Source organism: Chenopodium album, chromosome 20 (genome assembly GCF_948465745.1).
Source record: "Chenopodium album chromosome 20, dcCheAlbu1.1, whole genome shotgun sequence".
Taxonomy (NCBI): Eukaryota; Viridiplantae; Streptophyta; class Magnoliopsida; order Caryophyllales; family Amaranthaceae; genus Chenopodium; species Chenopodium album.
Window position 1 is genome coordinate 2,571,509 of NC_137853.1, and position 20,651 is coordinate 2,592,159.

Sequence of the window (20,651 nt, forward strand, 5' to 3'; positions counted from 1 at the left end):
AAATTGGAAGGTCCCATCCATCCAATTGGACTCCCGGAGGGTATTAGGGTCCATAGTAAACATTTCGGCAATTTTTATTTCTGGGCAAAAAAAACGTCAAAAATTTCCAAAAGTGAAGGCTATTATCCACGCCTTTTGAGCAATTATGGAGGTTTCAAGATCCGGTGTCGAAAAGTCTTGAGATATTAGGGGATAAATCTTGGGGTCATATAATGTAGTTTGGAACCATATAAGACTATTATATGTTGTCATAAATGTTCGTATTAGGGTTGGTTTTATGAATTTTCTCCGTAGGACAGAAAATCAGAAATGCCATTGTTTAAATTTAAGTGAGGATGCAAATTTAAAAGGGTTTTAAGATGGAAATATTACATGCAATTGGAAATTCTGTAGGGACTATCTCTCTATATTTTTATCATCTTCTCTTACGGATTATTTTAGCATGGTTTATGTCTTATAATTAGCGTGTCTAATTATTTGTGGATACATGTTAAGTTATAAAAATATATATACTTGTATAACTCTTCAAATATTTAAGTAAAAATTGAAAATATTAGAATAGTGAACTCTCGTGGGGCATACATAAACATAGAACTATGTCAACTATGCATTACTTCCCTAAACAATCTTAAATTTTAGATTATCAAATTGAATCTTGGTACTATATTGATTAAGGGCTTTCCAAAACTAAGCTTATTATTTAGTAGCTAAGAATTTGTATCCCAAATCTTTCTACTCTTCGATTACAAACAAACACCGACCATTTTTAACTTTTAAGGTGTTACAAATTGAAAGAACATAATAGCCAATCTTTCGGATGTTATTTTGATATATTTTAGGTGACATGTTTTGTGTGATTGAGATTCTTATTACAAATCGTCCATTTGTGTGAGTGTGTGATAGTATGTATTTAGTGTTCAAATGTCAATGAGACAATGACCAATTTTAAGTGTACAAGATCTAACGTAACGGACAACCCATAAAAGAAAATAAATTATTACTTAAATTCTATCACATGACTTCATTATTAATATTGTTGGTGGGCTGATGGTGGGGGGATGGAGCCACTAATTACTGCCCATAATATTATTGGCCATATAATAAGTACTTCATAACCATAATATGCAATGAAGCTTGAAGAAAGTTTTACAGTTTAGAAGTTTACAAAATAATAATAAATCAAAGTATACTAAATTAATAAATCTCCAAATGATCAATACTAGATTTTATTTACTCACAAGGTATACACAATTATGACAAGAAATATTAATCACAAGTGATTCAATAATATTCTCAAGATTAATCAAACTTGAGATTAAACCTGCCTACCCCAAGTTAAGTAGTTAATTAAGTATATCATATAAGTATATTATCCATTATGTAGTACAGTTAATCTATATATATATATATATATTAATAATCTTGAGCATAAAATTCTATAATCTCCTTAACATTAAGCTTGAAAAAAGAAGAACAATCATTATACATCAACCAAAGCATATGCTCAAACAATATAGCATCCACATCAACAAAAATCACCCTTTTTGTAGAATACTTATTAGTTATAATAGTACCATTCATATAATCCTCCAACTCCCTCTTATTCTTATGATCATGTTTATTATGACCTTGCATAGCCAACTCAATCAAAACTCGAAACGGGCTCTCTTGTAACACAAATGGATCCACCAAGAATTGCCTTCTTTCTCTACCCACCACCACCGTCACCAAATCACCATCGGATAGCATAGCATCATCATTCAAGGACCGGTAGCCTAGTCTCGAGCTTGAGTACCTACCGGAGCATCTCCTCACAAGAACCGAAACTGGCATAACCAAGCAGTCCATAATATCAAGAATAAAGGAAAGATGATGCTAATAATTTTTTTAGCTTGAAGGATATATAGCTAATAATACATGTAGTTCGTGTATTGATAGAGAATATACGCAGATATAGTAATGATGAAGAATTGGTAGTGGTGGTATATATGGTAATGAAGGGGTCAAATGACCAAATAAAAGTGGGGTATTTATGTACATTGTGAAAGCAGTTTGCTTGTTGGATTGAATGATTTAAACGCGGGAGAGAAAATGACATATTGAGGTGCTACAAATTGGCCTACCAACGGTTATATAATGACTAAATATATGTGTGATAATGTGTACAGCTTGTGACCTTGGATATGCAATGCAACTGTAACACGATTAACACCGAGTCTATAAATTTTTGGGTTACTTTATATTTTCTCCATTTATTTTATTTTCTTGTTTGAATTTTTTATAAGTAATATAACTAGAATATATATTGTCTGTAAATAAATAAATAAAACATACGGAGTAGTAAATATGTTTGATTTGACTTTATATATAGATTAAAAAAGTCAACTTTTAAAATTTTTTATAATACGTATGGTATTTTAAAAACAAATACTTGTGCTTAAATAAGTATTGGAAAAAAAAAATAGAGTATGTAGTCATTCAATTTTGAGTTTGGTACATGTACATTAGGTCACTTCCAAGAAAAGAGTCGTTGAAGAATTTGCTAGACAATGGAAGATTGGAAGGTACTTCTCATTTTCTCAATATGATTAATATTCCTTTTCAGATGGTGCATTTTCAACCAAAGTTGTTTTGTTTCGTTTGGTTGGTTATGAAAGTATTGATGAAGAAACTCTTAGAGTAGACTACGGTCACTCTAAGAAGGGTGGTGACTTTCACTATCCGATCCTGTTGGAGAAGTTGAATAATGGCTTAATAGACGGTGATTATTTCGTGAAGAAAATGTGGTAGTGGATGCATCACAAGATCTAATTATGACGTTATATTAACTTTAAAATAGACTATCAGTCATCTAAATACAAGTTTAAAAGAGTAGATGATTTCAATTTGCTAAGTCACCTTTTGTGATTTTATATGACTCATAAATATCAACGCTTGTCAACCTTATCGGTTTAGAATATGTTCAAAATGTTCCAAATTCAAAGGTATGTTAGATAAGGTGCTTTGTACAAACTTAACATAGTTGATTTTCAAGAAGGTAATAATGAAAAGAAACCTACTTCAAAAAGGGTAGAGGAGAAAAAGTGAAAAACCTTCCAAAATTGATAGTAGAAAACATGGTCCATCAAGGTGTATCCTTATCCACGAATAGACATACGTATGACGTTACTCATCAATCTAAAGTATTATTGTATTTTATACATGCATTTTTGGCATGCTTAAATATACGAGTAATACAACTCCTAATCTAAGTATAAGCTAACTAATTGTCCACATTGATGATTTTGGTAGGTTAGGTGGTAAGGCATTTTTCATTCCCGGTGTCAGATTAAACCCTCCTGAACCATCTCCGCCATACAGTTTCTCAACATGTACTCTTAGACACGGGTTCGGCAAACCCGGTCCCAGATTAAACCTTCCCAAACCCTCTCCGTCATACAGTTTCCCAACAGATACTATTAGATATGGTTGAGTTGGTTAATAATGGTCAATTAGTCATGGTGCACCTCAACAAATAATTGAGTTGGCTTAATAATGCATGTCAATGTCACACTTGGGCACTTAGCTTGAGACAAACAAGCTAAGCTAAGTTAAGGTAGTTGATAAATCACCTACTAACATACAAATTCTAATATTGTACGCGTTATGACAGCTTAGCCGACCAAGGTTACCAACGAAGCCCAATTATCATCAAATTATCTGTTAATTAAGTAGGTATTATGTAAGGTCAAAATATATATACCTGTTCTTGAGTTTTTGTGAAGTTTACCTGAAGTTAAGTTTCATCTTGACCTTCATATCTTCGTGATTTCTCTATATAGAAACAAATAAGTAGACTAGTTTCTTTCTACATGTATATTCTACTTCACAGGGTTGGTACATAAATATACGTGGATTCTAAGCTAATATTAGGAATAATTTGACAGTGTTCACAAGGGAAAGGGAAAAAAAAAAATCAAATTGCATGGTCTCCTCAATTGTGTTTTTTCTGTTTTCAATAGTAGGACTTTAATGATTATCAACACACAAATTTGATCATTAATATTCTTTTACAATATAAAACATAAAAATTGCTAGTGATGAATTTTAAAAATAAAAAATAAATAAAATAAAACCTAAGAAGTTACTTTGATGGTAATGGTTTTTGCAAAATAAAAGTAATTACAGAGTATTTATAATAGAGGTAACTTTTCACATTAAAAGCACGCTTGGAATAAGAATAACAAGAGGAAAATGGTTGAGTGATGAGCTTATGAGGTGATCTACAAAATTATGTGGTACGCGATCGAGTGGTTACACCCTCATTTCGAGCTACTACATGACCCTGTGAGGTGTGGGCAGCTATAAGACGAGTAAAACTTGTGAGACAATGTCAACCAAGATTTGCTCAAAGTTGTGTACACCACTACACCTCTCATTTGCAAGTGCCAAGTATGCCCAAAACTCCTAATTATAGCCCACGGTCCATTCACTAATCCAGAACATGGCAACTTGCCAACCTGTTTTCATCAATGAAATAGACATCTTTTGCAACTTGTATTATCATCATTTTTATTGGTTGTTATCTTAGACTTATGGAAACTTTCTGGCAGATCTTTACATAATTTATTTCATTTCAAAAGTCATTTTGGTGGGTCTATAACACCCAAAAAAATGAAAGCAATAAGAATAATGTAAAGGTTTTGACCTTTGAGGGATCGCAATTGGGACCTGATAACACTTGCACAAAACATCCAACACTCCAAATCAAATTCAACTTTGAAACCCATGTTACACAAAATCATTCCTAAGAAAAGTTCTACATTTCGAGTCAGGAACCCATGGTCGCATCAGATTGGATAACATAAATTCAATCTCATACTGATGACTATGTGCAAACGATGCCAAAGAGGGTTTGAAAAACTCAGCTTTAACACCAGGGTGATAATTTAATTTACCTACAACGAAAGGTGGGGGAGGGAGGGAGGGGGAGAAGACACGAAATCACCTAAATATAATTAACAGATAAAAGAAGACTGAGGTAAAGCCAGTAAGAAAAGCTAATCTAGGATATATGCTTTAGACTCTGCCTGTTAGAATCTGAAATCAGCCTTGGAACACCAAGAAGACAATCAGCGCTCTAGTTTTGAAGCATCTTTGAACCGGAGTTAGGCCCCCAGCCCATAGGTGTATACATTTGCATATTATGCATGGGGTGATTGGAATTTCCATAGGATCCCATGGTCCTGTCAATGTGATTACTACCATTCTCCTCAGATCCATCACTTGAAACCTCCTGTGAGGGGGGACTTTCAGCAGCCGGCAGTGCTGGTGTAGCAAAGTTCAACACATTAGAGTGAGGAACTGAGGGCATGTACTTTGTCTTTTTCCCATTTGCAATGAAGCTACCCACAATTATCTGACAATAGCTTTTGAGTTAGGATGCATAAAAATGAATTTCCCCAAATGCTCGACAACATATGAACACACAAGAAATGGTATATCACTATAATTTTAACCCCCCCGGGATGTTGACAAACACAAAATTTCTGAAGTTGAAATGACAGAAGATGGTGCATCCACAAGAATCTCTCCCCTCAAAGAAAAGAGAAGTATAAGAGGGGATATATCTGACACGGCATATCAATTCGAATACCGTTGCAACCTAGCATGGCAAGATAGGAAAACTACTTGCCTACTTGGTCCTACAATATGATGTTAAGCAGTCACCACAACTTTATGAGAGAGTGCAACTGTTACATAATAATTATAGGCATTATCAAACTTCTTGCACTGAAGGAAAATTTGAACCAAAAGGTGTTAAAATATACAATAGGTTATAAGGCTAATTAACACTTCGTATTATCTTCAAGCATTGAACTAAACTTCACATGGTAAGAAGAATGTGAATATTATCATGTAGACACAAGGTACAATTCACACACAGGCACAAGCAATTAGCCAACTAATATACACAGAAATGTACACCCTCAGTTTCATAATAAATACCGCAGTTTAACTTTTGCATACAACGCTTGTACCAATGTTTGTGCTTTATATAAGAGACGTGAGGACTTGTTAAAATCGTCTTAGTGTATAGTTTCTGAATATCAATTAAAGATATTATTGGTTAAACTTCTGCATTGACAAATGTGCCAGTCAAACTTGGGCATTTATTTTGAAACAGAGGGAGTAGGAAGAACAATGAACATGACAGAGATAAAAGAATGCTACCTGAACAGGAGAGGCAGCCATCAGCATCCCGGCAACACTACCACCTAACACTCGGCCATCTGAGCCAGCCAGAGATACACTCAAGCCACCTGATCGCACTTGGCCACCAGTATTCTCTGAGAACAGGAATGAACCTGACAGAGAAATAATTTCAAACCGTCCCTGCAACACATGTATCACAACTACATGAGTAAGAGAAATGGAAAATGCACCCCAAAACAAGCAATAAACATACCAGCATAAAGTGTGAGAATATTAATCCTATCTAAAAAATATAAAAATTTCCCCAAGAGAGGAGTCTAAACAATGTAATTAAGTGCAAAATAATTAATATCAGAAGGATATACAAAGATATTTAAATCAAGAACCCAGATGATTATCAGTATGAAAATCTTCAAGCAGGTCAGGATGTCTATGATGGGTGAAAACCAGTTTTTTACATACTCATAGATCTAAGTAAAATGGAGCAATATGCCTTAATTAATTGTAAATTCTGCTAAACCATGACTTAGCAGTAATCAAGAGTGTAAATCAAATTTAAATCCTGAATTTGAGTAATTTAACAAAAATTGTAATCAAGAGTGAAGAAAAAATATCCACGTGCCTGACTGATCAGTGATCACTTGACACCTATAATGCTAAAAATTTTGTTTTGACATCCAAGATTTACATACTAGGCAAATTATGCCAAAAAATCTCTTCATTGCAGTACTTCTTTAATCTTCTCAGCCCATTAGTATAAATTAAATAAAAATTAAAAGAATTCTACACATAAAAATATGTAAAAGCTTCAAAGATACTAAGTATAAAGCTCTTGAAATACAAGAAGAAAATGTCTTGACCACAGCGGTATTTTATCCAAAAAAAAAATAAACACTTGTGCGTAATGGATCATATAGAGATATAAATGCTTCTGAATACATTTAACTTAAAAGAAATAAAGGTTCAAGCATGTAAAAAGGGTAAGGCACAACAACATATATTCGTGCAGCAAAATATCACAAAGAACGTAAATTCACTTTGCATATCAGTTCACAATCATTCCATGATTAATGTTTTGGGATTCCAAGAAGGTTCCATAAGAGATAAGAAGAAAAATAGGAAATTTCAATTCAATCTCTGTTTACTAGCTTCACTGTAAAATTCCATCCTTTAAAAGGAGTTAATTGACCCTTACATAGTTGTCAAAGTTCGTCCTTAACTACAAATTTTACCAAAGTTCATCTCAATTTATTAGATATGCCTTTTTTTTTTCTTTTAGAATGGGTAGGGAACCTTACAACTTCCAAAGTGAGCAAAATGATAAGAGAGAAGACCAAAGTGTTACTTCTTTAAATTCAAAAGGCCAGCCAAGAGCCACTCTGCAACAAACTTTCTAATTTGTACCCGAATTCAAATAGATCCCAGACACATAAAAGACCTCCATAGAACATAAAAACCTTGAACTTTAGAATACAAGATTACAAGACACTGAACATTGACCAAGGGAATACTCCAGCAAAGCTAAAGAAAGAGACAAATGTTGATTAAAAGCCATCTTCCTCTAAAAATTACCCCAAAATCAAAGAAATACTGAAAGAGGGACTGGAAGAGGATAAAGGGAAGATATATCGTGTGTGAGAAAACTACTCCGTATCAAGAATGCTAACTTGCTAAATGAGGAGCATAAACCTTAGCCTAAAATAGATAGACAAAAAAGAATATCTCAAATTCATTCAAGGCCACCATGGCATCATAAATATGCCACAACAATGCACCAGCAATAGAAGATAGAAGTTCAGCACAGGTATATGAACAAGATGTAATTAAATTCAATAATGGAATCAAACTTTCTTCACTATGTCAAAATGATCAACAATCCAAGACAATAAATACTTAACTTGAATTACTATGCTTGCTAAAGTCTAAGATACTAAAAAATACCAACACTTACTAATAATTTACTTCAAAATCCAATTTTTTAAGCAAATTCGTTAAGAACCACAAGAGGTCAAAGTTTCAGATAGGAGCCATATGACAGCTACTTAAAATGAGAAGAAATATATCACAACATGGAAGTGCATAAGCTTTTATATAGGGAAAAAGAAAAAGGAAAAAAAAAAAATCAACGCACACCTCATAGTTCACAACGCCTCCAGACATTGCAGGCTGTCGAAGGCTCACATTGCAGACGGAGCCATTTGCAGAAAGCACACAAACTGTACGCGGTCCCTGCTTGGAAAAGGCTACAATCTTGGATGCAATGTCCTGTGATTGAAAAATAACAAAAATGGTACAATAAATATATAGTACCAAAGATAAGCATTGCTTCTGTTCAAGCAGTAGTCCATTTTGGACAAACCAAATCCATAAGTTATTGTGGCTTCCGCTGAGTGAAGCATCCTAAAATCATCATTACTTCTGTAGCAGCTGTTTTCTATGAAAGAGCAAACATGCTTAATAGATGCCATCCAACAACATAAATTTTCATGTAAATGTTGCAGATGAATACATGTAATCAATAAAGTTTGTGTCCTTGCGAAATTGAGTAAATTATAGATAACAAACCATGAACATAATCCCAGATTTAAATAGACTGGTGTACTAGAAATCTAGAATTAGTACATTGAGTACAAAAATCAACTAATGCCTTAGTTTTATTATGCTTATCCTAATGGGCTCTTCTAAAAATAAAGTAAAATGGAAAATACTCAATAGGAATACCTTTTAGTAGCAATGCATTAATGGCATATTGGCATAGAGTGATAGTCAGCATTTAGGACAAACAATTTGAAACACCAAGAGAGAGAACAAACGCTATTAAACAATGTGGACATTTAGAAGAACTGAACAAACAGCCAGTATAACCTCAATTGATAGATACAGTTAAACACAGCAAAAAGAGATCACCTAAAGAATAACCCATTCAATGGAGCTATCTTTGACTATACAGCACGTTTGCACATTAGAAATCAACAAATACTCTTAATGAGCTCATAATTTTCAGCCAAATAACCCAAAATAAACGGTACCTCTACCATTTTTTGAGAAGGCCCCTTGGAAAGACTTGCTTGGAAGGCAAATTTCTGGATACTATTATTTTTTCTAAATTAATATAAAACCTGGACCAACCAAGCAACCTATTCATCCATCATCACAAGACGTGGAACTTGGTATATAGACACAGACTTTTAAACATGCAAAAGAAAATGAAGAGTACATATAGCATCAATATCAGCATTATCTTAATTCACAATGTCTCTAAAAAAGTTCTAACCTAAGGCAGGGTAAGATAACTTATGTCTATACAGCTTAGTCACCTTATATTTTGAAATAAAGGAAGTGCAAAACAACGCTAAAAACCCCAAACAAAAACACAATGAAATGATGTGGGGTAGGAAAGACTAGTAAATAGTATTCTAACTCCAACCCCCTGTCCCGATCACCCAATTTCCATTTTAGTATGTCCCAAACTTCCAAAGGATTGTCCAATTTCTTTTAAGGTTTAGGTCCGTTCAATTAAAACTATGACCAATTCTTTCTTTTTTTTTTCTTTTACAATGTCCACATTCTCCCTCTCTTCAAAAAAGAATGAAAAAAAAAAAAAAAAAACTGCATTTCACTCATACTTCAATTAGTTTTTCTATCTTCATTTACTCAATGGCCCACCAAACTGCATTTCCTTATCTATGTGCCCAAATGGCCAAATAAAATAGGCAACTTTTTGCGGGATTGAAAGAGTAGTTTATAGAAATGTTTTCAATATACACTTTGAATGTATGAAATTTGAAGCAGACTAAGGAAGGCTTCAAGCATAGCAATTAAAAGGAATCGGAAGTAGTGGGGATTGAGTTTAAGGCTACCTATTAGACTTCACTTGAGTAGTTGAGTATAATGATTATGCTAATTTTTGCTATACAGTCCTCTCTACACATTTTATAGCTAACAACTATAGTAAGATTCTAACAATTAAGCCTTATACATTCAGACATTCAGCACATACTTTATACATGAGAAAGAAGACAGATTTATAATTAGATATGGTAACATTTCCTTGCACATATATCACTGTCATTTACTCATTTCCATATAATATTAATTAACTCAAACTAAGTGAGCCATTTACATTAAATATGTTCATAAAGGGCACAAGACGCATAGAAAACAAGAGCAAGTATACCACATTACCATGATTAACAACACATTTAACAATCAACAATTCAGATCACAGTTCAATAATGACACCCAAATTACCATTTATCAAGTGTCACACATACCTCCCCGGAGTTCACCAAGATAACGTGCGGCGTAAAACCAACCCCACAGTTACCTGCCCAGAAGCAAAAACAAAGGATCAAACAAGTGACAATCATCAAAATCTCACATTAACAATACCACATTATAACAACATAACTCAAAACTAACAAGAACGCACCTAAAGCATCCAATTGTTTCTTACTAGACCCGGGGGGCCGGCCGCGATGCCGCTTAGACGGATTATCCGAGGACGGAGCAGTCCCACTGGAATCCGCCTGCCCCCCACCAGCAGCAACCCCACCTCCACTTCCCATAACTGAAGAAGACAGTGGAGTAGGAGCCAATGCCAAAGCAATGTTACTCCCCCCACCATCAGGGGAGTACTTTCTTGGTCTACCCCTCTTCTTCTTCTGCGAACCCGACGAATTCGGATCAACCCCGAACCCAGATTGCCTCATCCCAGAAGACCCATCTCCAGAATAAGGTGAATTTAGGGGTTCACCAGGGTTCTTCGACGGAGGTGGGGTAGCTGTAACAACTTGTGAATTGAACGGAAACCTGTTGTTTTGCATCATAGAAGAAGATGTATTTGGGGTTGCGATCATTTGAGGTGGGGGTTGGTTTGAATTGGGACTTTGATAAGAATTCGAAGAAGGGTGATGATGATGTTGTTGATGGTGTTGCATCATCATCCCAGGTGGTGGTTGCGGCGGCGGCTGATGATGGTGATGCTGGTGGTGCTGATGCTGATGCTGGTGATGCTGCTGGTGGTGCTGCTGCTGATGCGCCGCTTGCTGGTGGTGTTGGTGATGGTGGGATGGTGGCGCAGAGGGCCCACGAGGCTCCATTTTTGTACAATTAACCTTGCTACAATCAAAGATACAGCAGCAAAATCACGGGTTTTTGGTGGGTTTTTGAAGATAACTGAGATTACCCAGAAAAGAGAAGAAGAAATTGAAGAAATTCAGGTGCGGTGGGGGAGAATTTGGGGAAAAGGGGAAGCCGGAAATTTGGAATTTATTAGTGTGCTACTGCTATCTGTGAAAAAAGGGTTTTTGGATATTTAGGGTTTTATATGTTGCTTTTTTTTTTTTTTTTTTTTTTTTTTTGGGTTTCTCTCTATCTTTTTCTTTTGCTTGCTTGCTTTTCTTTTCCTATTTCTTTCCCACCGTCTTTTTTACCTTTTTTTTATTGGTCCTACTTAATTGATTTAAATTTTCTGATTTTGCGGAGTAAATTTTAAACGTCGTATAATTTTATATGTTACGCCGTTAGCCCGTTACGGAATATATAGGGTATTATTTAAGGTGAACAGGTTGATATGTGAGTGTTGCTTGAGTTGGCTTGTAAAGTTGTTTAACTTTTGTAGATTATATGTGATAGCCTCTCATCATCAATAAGAAATTACTCCTAGTACAAAATAAAGCATTAAATATTAAATGTTAGCACTTAATATAACTATTAGTTGTAATCAATTACAAGTAGCTCTCTCATTGTATTTAATGTACTTGGATTAGGTAAGGAAAAATTATCTTATCAAACCAAAATCTCACACAGCCACACAGGTCAACCAAACTCAAATTAGCAAGACTCTTTATGAGCGTGGAGATGAATGTTAGGAATCCTCATTCCTAAGGTGCCCAACGTAAGGTTATGAGATTCAATTTTTACCATTAGACCAATGACTATTTGTTATCTAGATTCATATATTGGTGCAATCTTAGAGGCACAAAAAAACGAAAAACATAATATGAAATTGAAGAAAGGGTCACATAAACCAACTAAAATCTTAGTAATTTACTTTGTATATGTCATATTGTCATTATATGTGTTGGACATTCTAGGCTAACTTATTTGTGTAATATAAGGGACTGTGAACAATGTAAGCCAGTCTTCTCAAGTTTCGGGGTACTATACTCACCACCAAACATTAGTATCATAATATTCTTGGTATCTCCAATGCGATATGTCTAACCAAACACACCATTTAATAACAAATAAGTACTACTCCGTAATATTTAATTTAGATGAAAAATTACATAAAATTTGAATGTTCTAAAAAGTTGAAGTAAGATGGTGTTCAATTGGCAAAAGCTAAATGAGAATATGAACTTGTATGAAATTTTACATTACACGAAATTTACATCGTATGATCAACCATTTCATTACTAATTAAGTGTAGCTATACTATTTTCATTTTTCAAACACTTTTATAATTTAATTTTAACATGAGATATCATCAAGATATGTGTAATTGTGTAGCAATATACACCATCTTTTCAATACTAAGAATAGGTAAAAACTAAATACGATGAAACACATATAAATCACTATCTTACCAATTATTAACTCTTATCATGTTTGAAAACTGTTTTTTTTTTTTGTTTATGAAAAAAAATTTGAAAAATACTTAACAAAACTCTATTCCAAATTCTTAAAACTAATGATACTCGAAAATCAAAAAGGGGAAAAACTTAAAAGAAAAAGTAAAAAATTGGCAAAAAATACACAACATTTTAAATTTTATTGCATTGCACCAAGTCACCAACCCCCTTGTGAGTTGTGAATTTGTGATCGAAACTTCTATTTTTCTCATTGTTCCACTTTTATTATCACTATGACCTTTCTGTATTTCTGACCTTTTTCTCATTCTCCAGCTCAATTTTATCATAAAAAAATGTTCTTATAATTTCCCAAAATATGCAAATTTCAAATTTAATTCCTCACATTTGAATCGATAATCAATACTTAAATTTTGGGGAATTGGAAACCCTAGATCTCGGCTACATTTCTGCGATCGATTTTTCGAAGTTCATTTTTAGGGTTTGAATATTCTTGGTGAATTTTAGATCCACTGGTTCAAATATGCCGGTGGCAGCTTCTGCAATCTACTTCTTGAATCTTCGTGGTGATGTTCTTATCAATCGCCTCTATCGCGACGATGTCGGGTAAATTTTTCTATCATTTTCTATTTAATTGCCTTAATTGAAAGTAAATTTGATATTAAATTTGTGTATTTGGTGATATTTGAAGTTTAATTTGACTTATATGTGATTTGTTCAACTTAATTGGTGGAGTAGTTCGATTGTTAGTTTAAATGCTTGAATTGTTGCCCCTTTTTTGGTTGATTTATGCCGGTGATGGTGTTGATCTACTTGATTTCGAGTGATGGGTGTGGTTTTGCCGATTTAGAAGCTGAAATTACAATTGTAGATTGCTGTTTAGTAAATTGCATGGAGTTGTTGAATAAAACAATAGGGTTGAATCGAAGTGGATGTGGATGTACAATTGTACATGCCTTGTCTGTTGATGGTGGGCTGGGCTAGCAGTACCGCGTAGTAATTTGAGACAATGCCGATCAATGAATCGAGTTTTGTTTAAGAAGTTGCTTATTTGTTGCTGGGTAGCTATCGATGGATAAGTACAGAACTGGACTATCCGTTTTAAAAGCTTCTTCATGTGTTTTGTACTTGGGCTAATGATGAAGTTCTGGAGTGACGAGAGCTGGAGATTAATACTGTAGTAATTTTTTAATCAGAACAGACATACTTGCTCATATCTCTCATTACTTCATTATCACCAGTCTGACTCATGCCGTCATGTAGGCATTCTGCATTCGTTATTTTGTGTCAAATAAGTAATAAGACTAAATCATAGTAGTGACTGAGAGGGTGTGCCTGGTTTGGAAGAAATGGATAGTAGTATTTCAGCGAGAAAAGGGGGGGGGGGATGTAGGTTCATAGTTGTTGGTTCAAATGAGGGTAAAATAAAGTGAATTATGCTGCTTTCCGTATAGGGCTAACCAGTAGCGTCAACCCCTTAGAGTAATTATTGTGTGTTACTGTAAACCCACCTCCCCCCCCCCCCCCCCCCCCTCTCCCCTCTCCCCACCCCCCTTCTTAAAATAATGTTTTTAACTACAACAAGACTCAAGAGATAATGAAATAAAGAAGTGTTGTTATTCATCAACTTTTAGTCTCTTTTTTTTTGTAAAATTGGAGTATGCAAACTCACTATTGATCTGAAGAGTGAGGCTTTTGTGTTGTTTCTCCTTGCTGCATTTTGTGAACGACTATAAGCTGTTTATATTTTTGATAATAGGGGCAACATGGTTGATGCATTTCGAATGCATATTATGCAAACGAAGGAACTCGGTACTTGTCCTGTGAGGCAAATAGGAGGCTGCTCCTTCCTTTATATGAGAATCAGCAACGTGTACATTGTAATTGTTGTCAGCAGCAATGCTAATGTTGCTTGTGCTTTCAAGTTTGTTGTTGAGGTAATTCTTTGTTTTTTTTTTGGGACTAGGTTCTCCCTGATGATGGATTTTCATAGAGTTGTCCTTCATATATCACTCTCCTTTATTTGATTCTACCCTCTTTCTTCCCTAATTATCTATCCAGCCAACCTTCCTGAAGCTACTACTAACTCAACGGCATCATCATGAATCATAGTTCTCTTACTCATTCTGATTGTAAATAGATACAGGTTCATCCTGAAAACACCAGCTGCCTTCTATTTGTTGAAAAGCTCATGAATGCTGATTGTAAATGGATTCAGGCTTTCTCGTGAAATTAGTCATGCTATCTCACAAGTCTTAACATATAGCATTTGACTTGACCCTTCACCTTGTTAGCTAGATGCTATGATTAGTTGAAGTAGGACACTACTTTGAAAAAAAGCAAAATACTAAAAAAGATGAAGATTTGGCTTAATTGCTTGATAAGTAATTTTAGTGATAAAGTTGGCTAATTATGAATTTTCAACTCTCTGCAGGCTGTGAATCTTTTCAAATCATATTTTGGCGGACAATTTGATGAAGATGCTATTCGTAATAATTTTGTCCTCATATACGAGTTGCTAGATGGTACGTAATGCATATTCTGTAATTATTTTTTACAGACCTATCTGAATTTGCTCTTATTGTTCATTGTGTCTAACACATGAATTATGTATGTTATCATGCAGTATGTATCTCTAATACCAAAAATGATATAGAAGTGATTAGGCATGAATGTAAAACAAGAAACATGTAATAACACGGTATTTTATTCATGTTAATTAAAAATAAATGTATAGTTGGTCTTCTTTTATTTCCATTTTTGGGGGAAGTGGTAGGGAGTGCAAGAGTTGTGGATTCTATTCAGAGATGTAGCACTGTGAAATATTTGCTGGACACTGTTTTTGATGCTATAGTCTATGACTTCATTGAAACTAGAATAGGAAGATTTAGCAATGCTCATGAATATGATTATAGGTACTATGTTACCAAGCTAGTAATTAGAGCAGCGGTGTATTGCATAGGTTCTCATTAGTACCTTCACAAGTCAACTTAAGCATGGTGGAGGGTGGGATGCATGTTGTAGATATGAATGCATTCCCGTGCTCATATTTCTGTCTTTATACACTGGTTTGCTCATTGAATTTTTGCAAAATCATCTTGCCTTGTGCTGTCTTTTTATGGTGTTGCCGTCACCTGTTCCTATATACAAAGTTCATTTATACTATTATGTTCTGATATTTTCTATATCGCAGAAATTATGGATTTCGGTTACCCACAAAATCTTTCGCCTGAAATTTTGAAGCTTTACATCACTCAGGAGGGAGTACGTTCACCATTCTCATCGAAGGTATGTATTTTTATTTGTTTGATAATATCATATGATTGTTATGTTTGAATTTTGCCTTTGACATAGGCTTATGAAGATTTCTAGATGTTGTGTTAATTTTTATTTTTCTTGTTTGCTCTTTGTTTTCTGTTGTTCCCATACAATCTAGCCTGCCGATAAACCAGTGCCAAATGCAACGTTGCAAGTTACAGGTGCTGTTGGCTGGAGAAGAGAAGGTCTCATGTACAAAAAGAATGAGGTGATATAAGTTTGTCTTGTCAGTGTGTTAAGTATTACTATTGTAGTCCACTGTTTAATTATTTTAAGCATTCCTGTGCAGGTGTTCCTAGATATTGTAGAAAGTGTCAATCTTCTTATGTCTTCAAAAGGTGGGTCAGGGTTTCTTCCCCCCCCCCCCCCCCCCCCTCCCTCTTATGTGTATGTTTGGGATTGGGTTTTTTTTTGCCAGTGTCTGATTGTGTAGTGTTTTGTAATGCTTATTGATTTTTACAGGTAGCGTGCTGCGTTGTGATGTTACTGGAAAGATTCTTATGAAGTGCTTTCTCTCTGGAATGCCTGATTTGAAGCTGGGATTAAATGATAAAATTGGTCTTGAAAAAGAGTCACAGTTGAAAGCACGTCCAGCAAAAAGGTAGCTTCTTCAATCAGTCTTCTTTCTTATCATTTATCTGCCTGATATTTCAGTTAATTTTCACTCTCAATAACTATTTTCTGTATTAACTTTTTTCACCCCTTGGCCGATCTTATGCTAGATTGGTCTCTTGTTAGAAATTTCTGTTACAACATACCATATTTGCCATAAAATTTTATTACTTCTCTTGGTCTTTTTTAGCTGACAAATTTTGACACTATTCACAAATTCCACTTTAATAGCTTTTGTGATTTATAAATATTGATAAAACATAGTCATGTGGGATAATGTTAGAATCGTCTTAATGTATAGTTTCATAATATTAGCTTTTTATAGTTTTTACTGTGATAATTAGAGATTTAATTGTTGAACTTGTGTGTTGGCAAACTTGATGAAAGAAATGTGTGAATTCCTTCATTTGATTTTAGAAGCGTTCCTTTGCTCATTCTTCTTATAGGTCTTGCATAAGCTTTGGTCCTACTCATAGCTCTTGTGTATTAAATTTTTCATTTATGGATAGACAATTATCAATTAGTCTTGCTTTTTTGTTTTCCAAATTGGGTCTTTCTAAGGTTTAATTGCAGAGCTGTACATATATTGTTGTGGGAGAGCATTGACAATCCTGTATGGCTGAGTGTCCTGTAGGCATAATCCTACAGTAAATATTTAGCATAACAGTTATGATAGTTTGTTATTCATGTCTGTGGCACCATGTGGAACTATTGAATCCACATGGGTAAAAATGTTTGTGTACCTCAAGACTCTAGATCGAGCCCTATATTTGTCAAAGTACTTAATAAGTTCTGCTTTTGAGCTCTTATCACAGTACAGTTTTCATAATTGGTGTGGTTTGACTCAGATTTTGGCATTTTGCTGTATTTAACTTCTGATATCCTTGTTATGCTGCCATTTTTCAGTGGGAAGACAATTGAGCTGGATGATGTAACCTTCCACCAATGTGTTAATTTGACGAGGTTCAACTCAGAGAAGACTGTCAGTTTTGTCCCTCCAGATGGTGAATTTGAATTAATGAAGTAAGCTCACAACTATTTCAATGAATAGGTTTTTTTGGCTTATGTTTGGCTGGTATGAAATATTAGATGCTATTTCTTTATTTGAATTAATGAAGTCTTCACTCTACAAGGCGACCAATTTAAATTAATGAAATATTTGATGCTATTTCGTTATTTGAATTAATGAAGTCTACACTCTACTGCTCTGCTTGTCTTTTTTTTGTTGTTGAACCTCATGTTTGCCATGATTTTGTTACCTTAATATTTATGGTTCTATACTTAAATTTTACGGTTCAATTGATTAATACACCAGGATGCATGGTTTGTTGTCTATTTGTTCTATTTATGTTCTGGGCTCTCTGGTCCACTCTGTCTTTTGTCCTGAAAGGTTCATCTGGAATTTCATCTAGTCGTTAGCTTGTGCAAATCTTGCTTTTATAATATTCTCTGCTCCTGGTATTTCAGATATCGTATAACTGAGGGTGTGAACCTGCCCTTTCGAGTATTACCAACAATCAAGGAATTGGGTAGGACACGAATGGAAGTGAACGTCAAGGTTTGTACAGTTTCAGTTTCTCTTGTGAAGCTGAGCATCAATCTTATATATGTATTTTTGTGACATCTGCTTATAAGTTGTAATTATCAGGTTAAGAGTGTCTTTGGAGCGAAGATGTTTGCTCTTGGAGTCGTGATCAAAATACCAGTTCCCAAGCAAACTGCTAAAACAAGTTTCCAAGTGACGTCTGGTAGAGCAAAGTATAATCCAAGCATTGATAGCTTGGTCTGGAAGTGAGTTTCTTCCTCCCAGTTTTTCAATTTTACCTTGTCGATTAGTGCTTTAATCCCTGTATCTGTTTGCATTTTGCATTTGCATGTGCATGTGCTTTGTACAGCATATATCTCTGTTAACACATGAAAGTTGATTCCTTTTAAGACGTCTTCTGAACTGGAAGTGATCTTAGATTTTGGATATTGAAAGTGGGGTTACTAAAACAGCAATTTAGGAGTGGAGTGCTACAGACTCTGTAATTATGGTTTTTATAGACTTATTTTTACTGTGAGTCGAGCTCTGTTTGCACAATGTATAATTTTCCAAGGCAAAGATGACAGATCCTGATGCTTGAGGGAATATAGATCTTATGTGTTATTAAATCATTTGTCTGTGTCTTTAACAGCTATGCTAATCATTGCAGTTTCACAACTTATTTAAATGAGCTCATGAGCATTTCCATAACGCATTATAAGTCAAAGATAACCTTGTTCTTTTGTACCAGATATTACTATGATATAGGCTTGTATTTGTGGGAGGATATTCATAGTTAGTAAATCCAATGCTTAACTCTTAATTTATCATTGTTTCATTTTTCAAAAGTTGGACATGTTTTGTTATGTTTCCCCCTTTTGATGTGCCTCCTTTACTTTTCTTGCTGCTGTGTAGTAACTCTTGAAATTTGATAACAGAATAAGAAAATTTCCTGGCCAGACGGAGTCAACCTTAAGTGCTGAGGTAGAGTTGATTTCTACTATGGGGGAGAAAAAGTCCTCGACTAGGCCACCAATTCAAATGGAATTTCAGGTATCTCTTCTACTGTTGCAATGTTGCTGGATGTACATTTTTTCTTTTTTAGATGTGGCCTTAGATAGTTAGATTGCATGCCTTTTTCTGAAATAAGGTATTTTTAGGTCTAAATGAGATAACTAAGTGTTCATGTTTGACTTCATTTGTGCTGAACATACTGTCTGTGAAGCATGTGTACAGACGTACAGTATATGACTTCATGGTGCACTTGGTGTGGATTTAGAACTAAAATAATTTTACCCAATTTGATGTGTATTATTTATTTTGTCAGGTTCCTATGTTCACAGCATCAGGGTTACGTGTTCGTTTTCTCAAGGTATTTTTCTTTGATCAAGTTATTCTGACCTATCATTATCTGTCAATTAATTTCTCACATCATCATGTCACTGCAGGTATGGGAGAAAAGTGGGTACAATACTGTTGAATGGGTTCGCTACATAACAAAAGCTGGTTCCTATGAGGTTAGGTGTTAAATTCAAATTGAAGTTGGCGGTAGGACTTGGCACAAAGGAGACTTTTTTCTTTGAGCGCTTTGTAGAGATTTTCAGGAGTTTAGCAGCTGGATGTTCCAAACTAATTCATGGCAATAGTAACTCTCAAGTTCATGTTGTCCCTTGTCTGGCTAATCTTCTGCGCGTTGCTCTCCGGGAATGCTTATTATGTTGTTTCTTTGCATCATCGTCAAATCCTTTCCCCCCCCCCTGTATTTTTAGTAATTCAGTCTTTGATAGCATAGTATGTTGATATGATTATTTGCATTTTATAGTGTGGAAAAATGATGTCTTTTATGTAAAGAATAATTTTCAGATTTATGTTACGGGAAGTGCAAAGTTTTGAATTTGTATCTGTGTACGGGGAGATTCTCTCCACATTGAATTTGATTGCTTAATTTGATCACTTTGAGGTTCAGATTTATGCTTTTTGTGCAGTATTCATGTTTCACTGAAGGACCGTTTTGGCTAGTATTGTAGTGCTGTGTGCAATATTTGCAGATATCTCGTAGTATTGTTTTTGTCTTATGACGATATACATTATACTACATAATTCGGACTATCTTATGGAATTACAACCATTTGTTTTCCTTACATTTCAGAAGTTGCACAAAATTCCTCACTGACCTCTTCGTCTCACTTTTCACTAATATGCCCAACGTTGGAGAAATAACCAGAAAATCTGTGCTGTGTATTGATTCTACAGAAGTAACTTGTCATAGTTCAAAAACTAGTATTGAAATCTGATGAAGTTTCGATTTTAATTGTGATTGTGGTACAATCTCAAAAAACTCGGTTACGAGTCGGAATTCAATTCTGTTGTACGGAAGATCAAAGGATTATTAGCCGAAATCACTT

At 34.7% G+C, this 20,651-nt stretch overlaps 3 protein-coding genes across 3 annotated transcripts; 1 reads left to right on the top strand and 2 right to left on the bottom strand.

Moving 5' to 3' along the window:
• Positions 1 to 1,413: 1,413 nt before the first annotated feature.
• On the bottom strand, positions 1,414 to 1,848 carry LOC145599155 (uncharacterized). Its single transcript, XM_081655565.1, has one exon. The coding sequence runs from the start codon at positions 1,846 to 1,848 to the stop codon at positions 1,414 to 1,416; it is 435 nt and encodes a 144-aa protein (XP_081511691.1).
• Positions 1,849 to 4,720: 2,872 nt separating this feature from the next.
• Positions 4,721 to 11,465, bottom strand: LOC145597686 (AT-hook motif nuclear-localized protein 8-like). Its single transcript, XM_081653920.1, has 5 exons — positions 10,628 to 11,465; positions 10,470 to 10,522; positions 8,329 to 8,460; positions 6,214 to 6,375; positions 4,721 to 5,398 (listed from the first exon to the last, which is right to left on the bottom strand). Exons 1-5 carry the CDS (start codon positions 11,295 to 11,297, stop codon positions 5,120 to 5,122), a joined length of 1,296 nt encoding a protein of 431 aa, XP_081510046.1. The 5' UTR covers positions 11,298 to 11,465; the 3' UTR covers positions 4,721 to 5,119.
• Positions 11,466 to 13,054: 1,589 nt separating this feature from the next.
• On the top strand, positions 13,055 to 20,217 carry LOC145597444 (AP-2 complex subunit mu). The gene is made up of 13 exons (XM_081653609.1): positions 13,055 to 13,397; positions 14,551 to 14,728; positions 15,226 to 15,316; positions 15,985 to 16,079; positions 16,228 to 16,317; positions 16,399 to 16,447; positions 16,572 to 16,710; positions 17,628 to 17,744; positions 18,189 to 18,279; positions 18,370 to 18,512; positions 19,185 to 19,299; positions 19,574 to 19,618; positions 19,695 to 20,217. The coding sequence occupies exons 1-13, from the start codon at positions 13,315 to 13,317 to the stop codon at positions 19,773 to 19,775; spliced, it is 1,317 nt and encodes a 438-aa protein (XP_081509735.1). The 5' UTR covers positions 13,055 to 13,314; the 3' UTR covers positions 19,776 to 20,217.
• Positions 20,218 to 20,651: the final 434 nt, after the last annotated feature.

Bases quoted from the DNA above. Each gene is read 5' to 3' on its own strand.
- LOC145599155 (XM_081655565.1), bottom strand. From the start codon at position 1,848: ATGGACTGCTTGGTTATGCCAGTTTCGGTTCTTGTGAGGAGATGCTCC.
- LOC145597686 (XM_081653920.1), bottom strand. From the start codon at position 11,297: ATGGAGCCTCGTGGGCCCTCTGCGCCACCATCCCACCATCACCAACAC. The intron at 10,523-10,627 runs GTGCGTTCTTGT...GCTTCTGGGCAG, and splicing joins GAAACAATTGGATGCTTTAG to GTAACTGTGGGGTTGGTTTT. The intron at 6,376-8,328 runs GTGTGCGTTGAT...CATGTGTTGCAG, and splicing joins GAGGCGTTGTGAACTATGAG to GGACGGTTTGAAATTATTTC.
- LOC145597444 (XM_081653609.1), top strand. From the start codon at position 13,315: ATGCCGGTGGCAGCTTCTGCAATCTACTTCTTGAATCTTCGTGGTGAT. The intron at 13,398-14,550 runs GTAAATTTTTCT...TTTTGATAATAG, and splicing joins CTCTATCGCGACGATGTCGG to GGGCAACATGGTTGATGCAT. The intron at 19,619-19,694 runs GTATTTTTCTTT...ATGTCACTGCAG, and splicing joins TACGTGTTCGTTTTCTCAAG to GTATGGGAGAAAAGTGGGTA.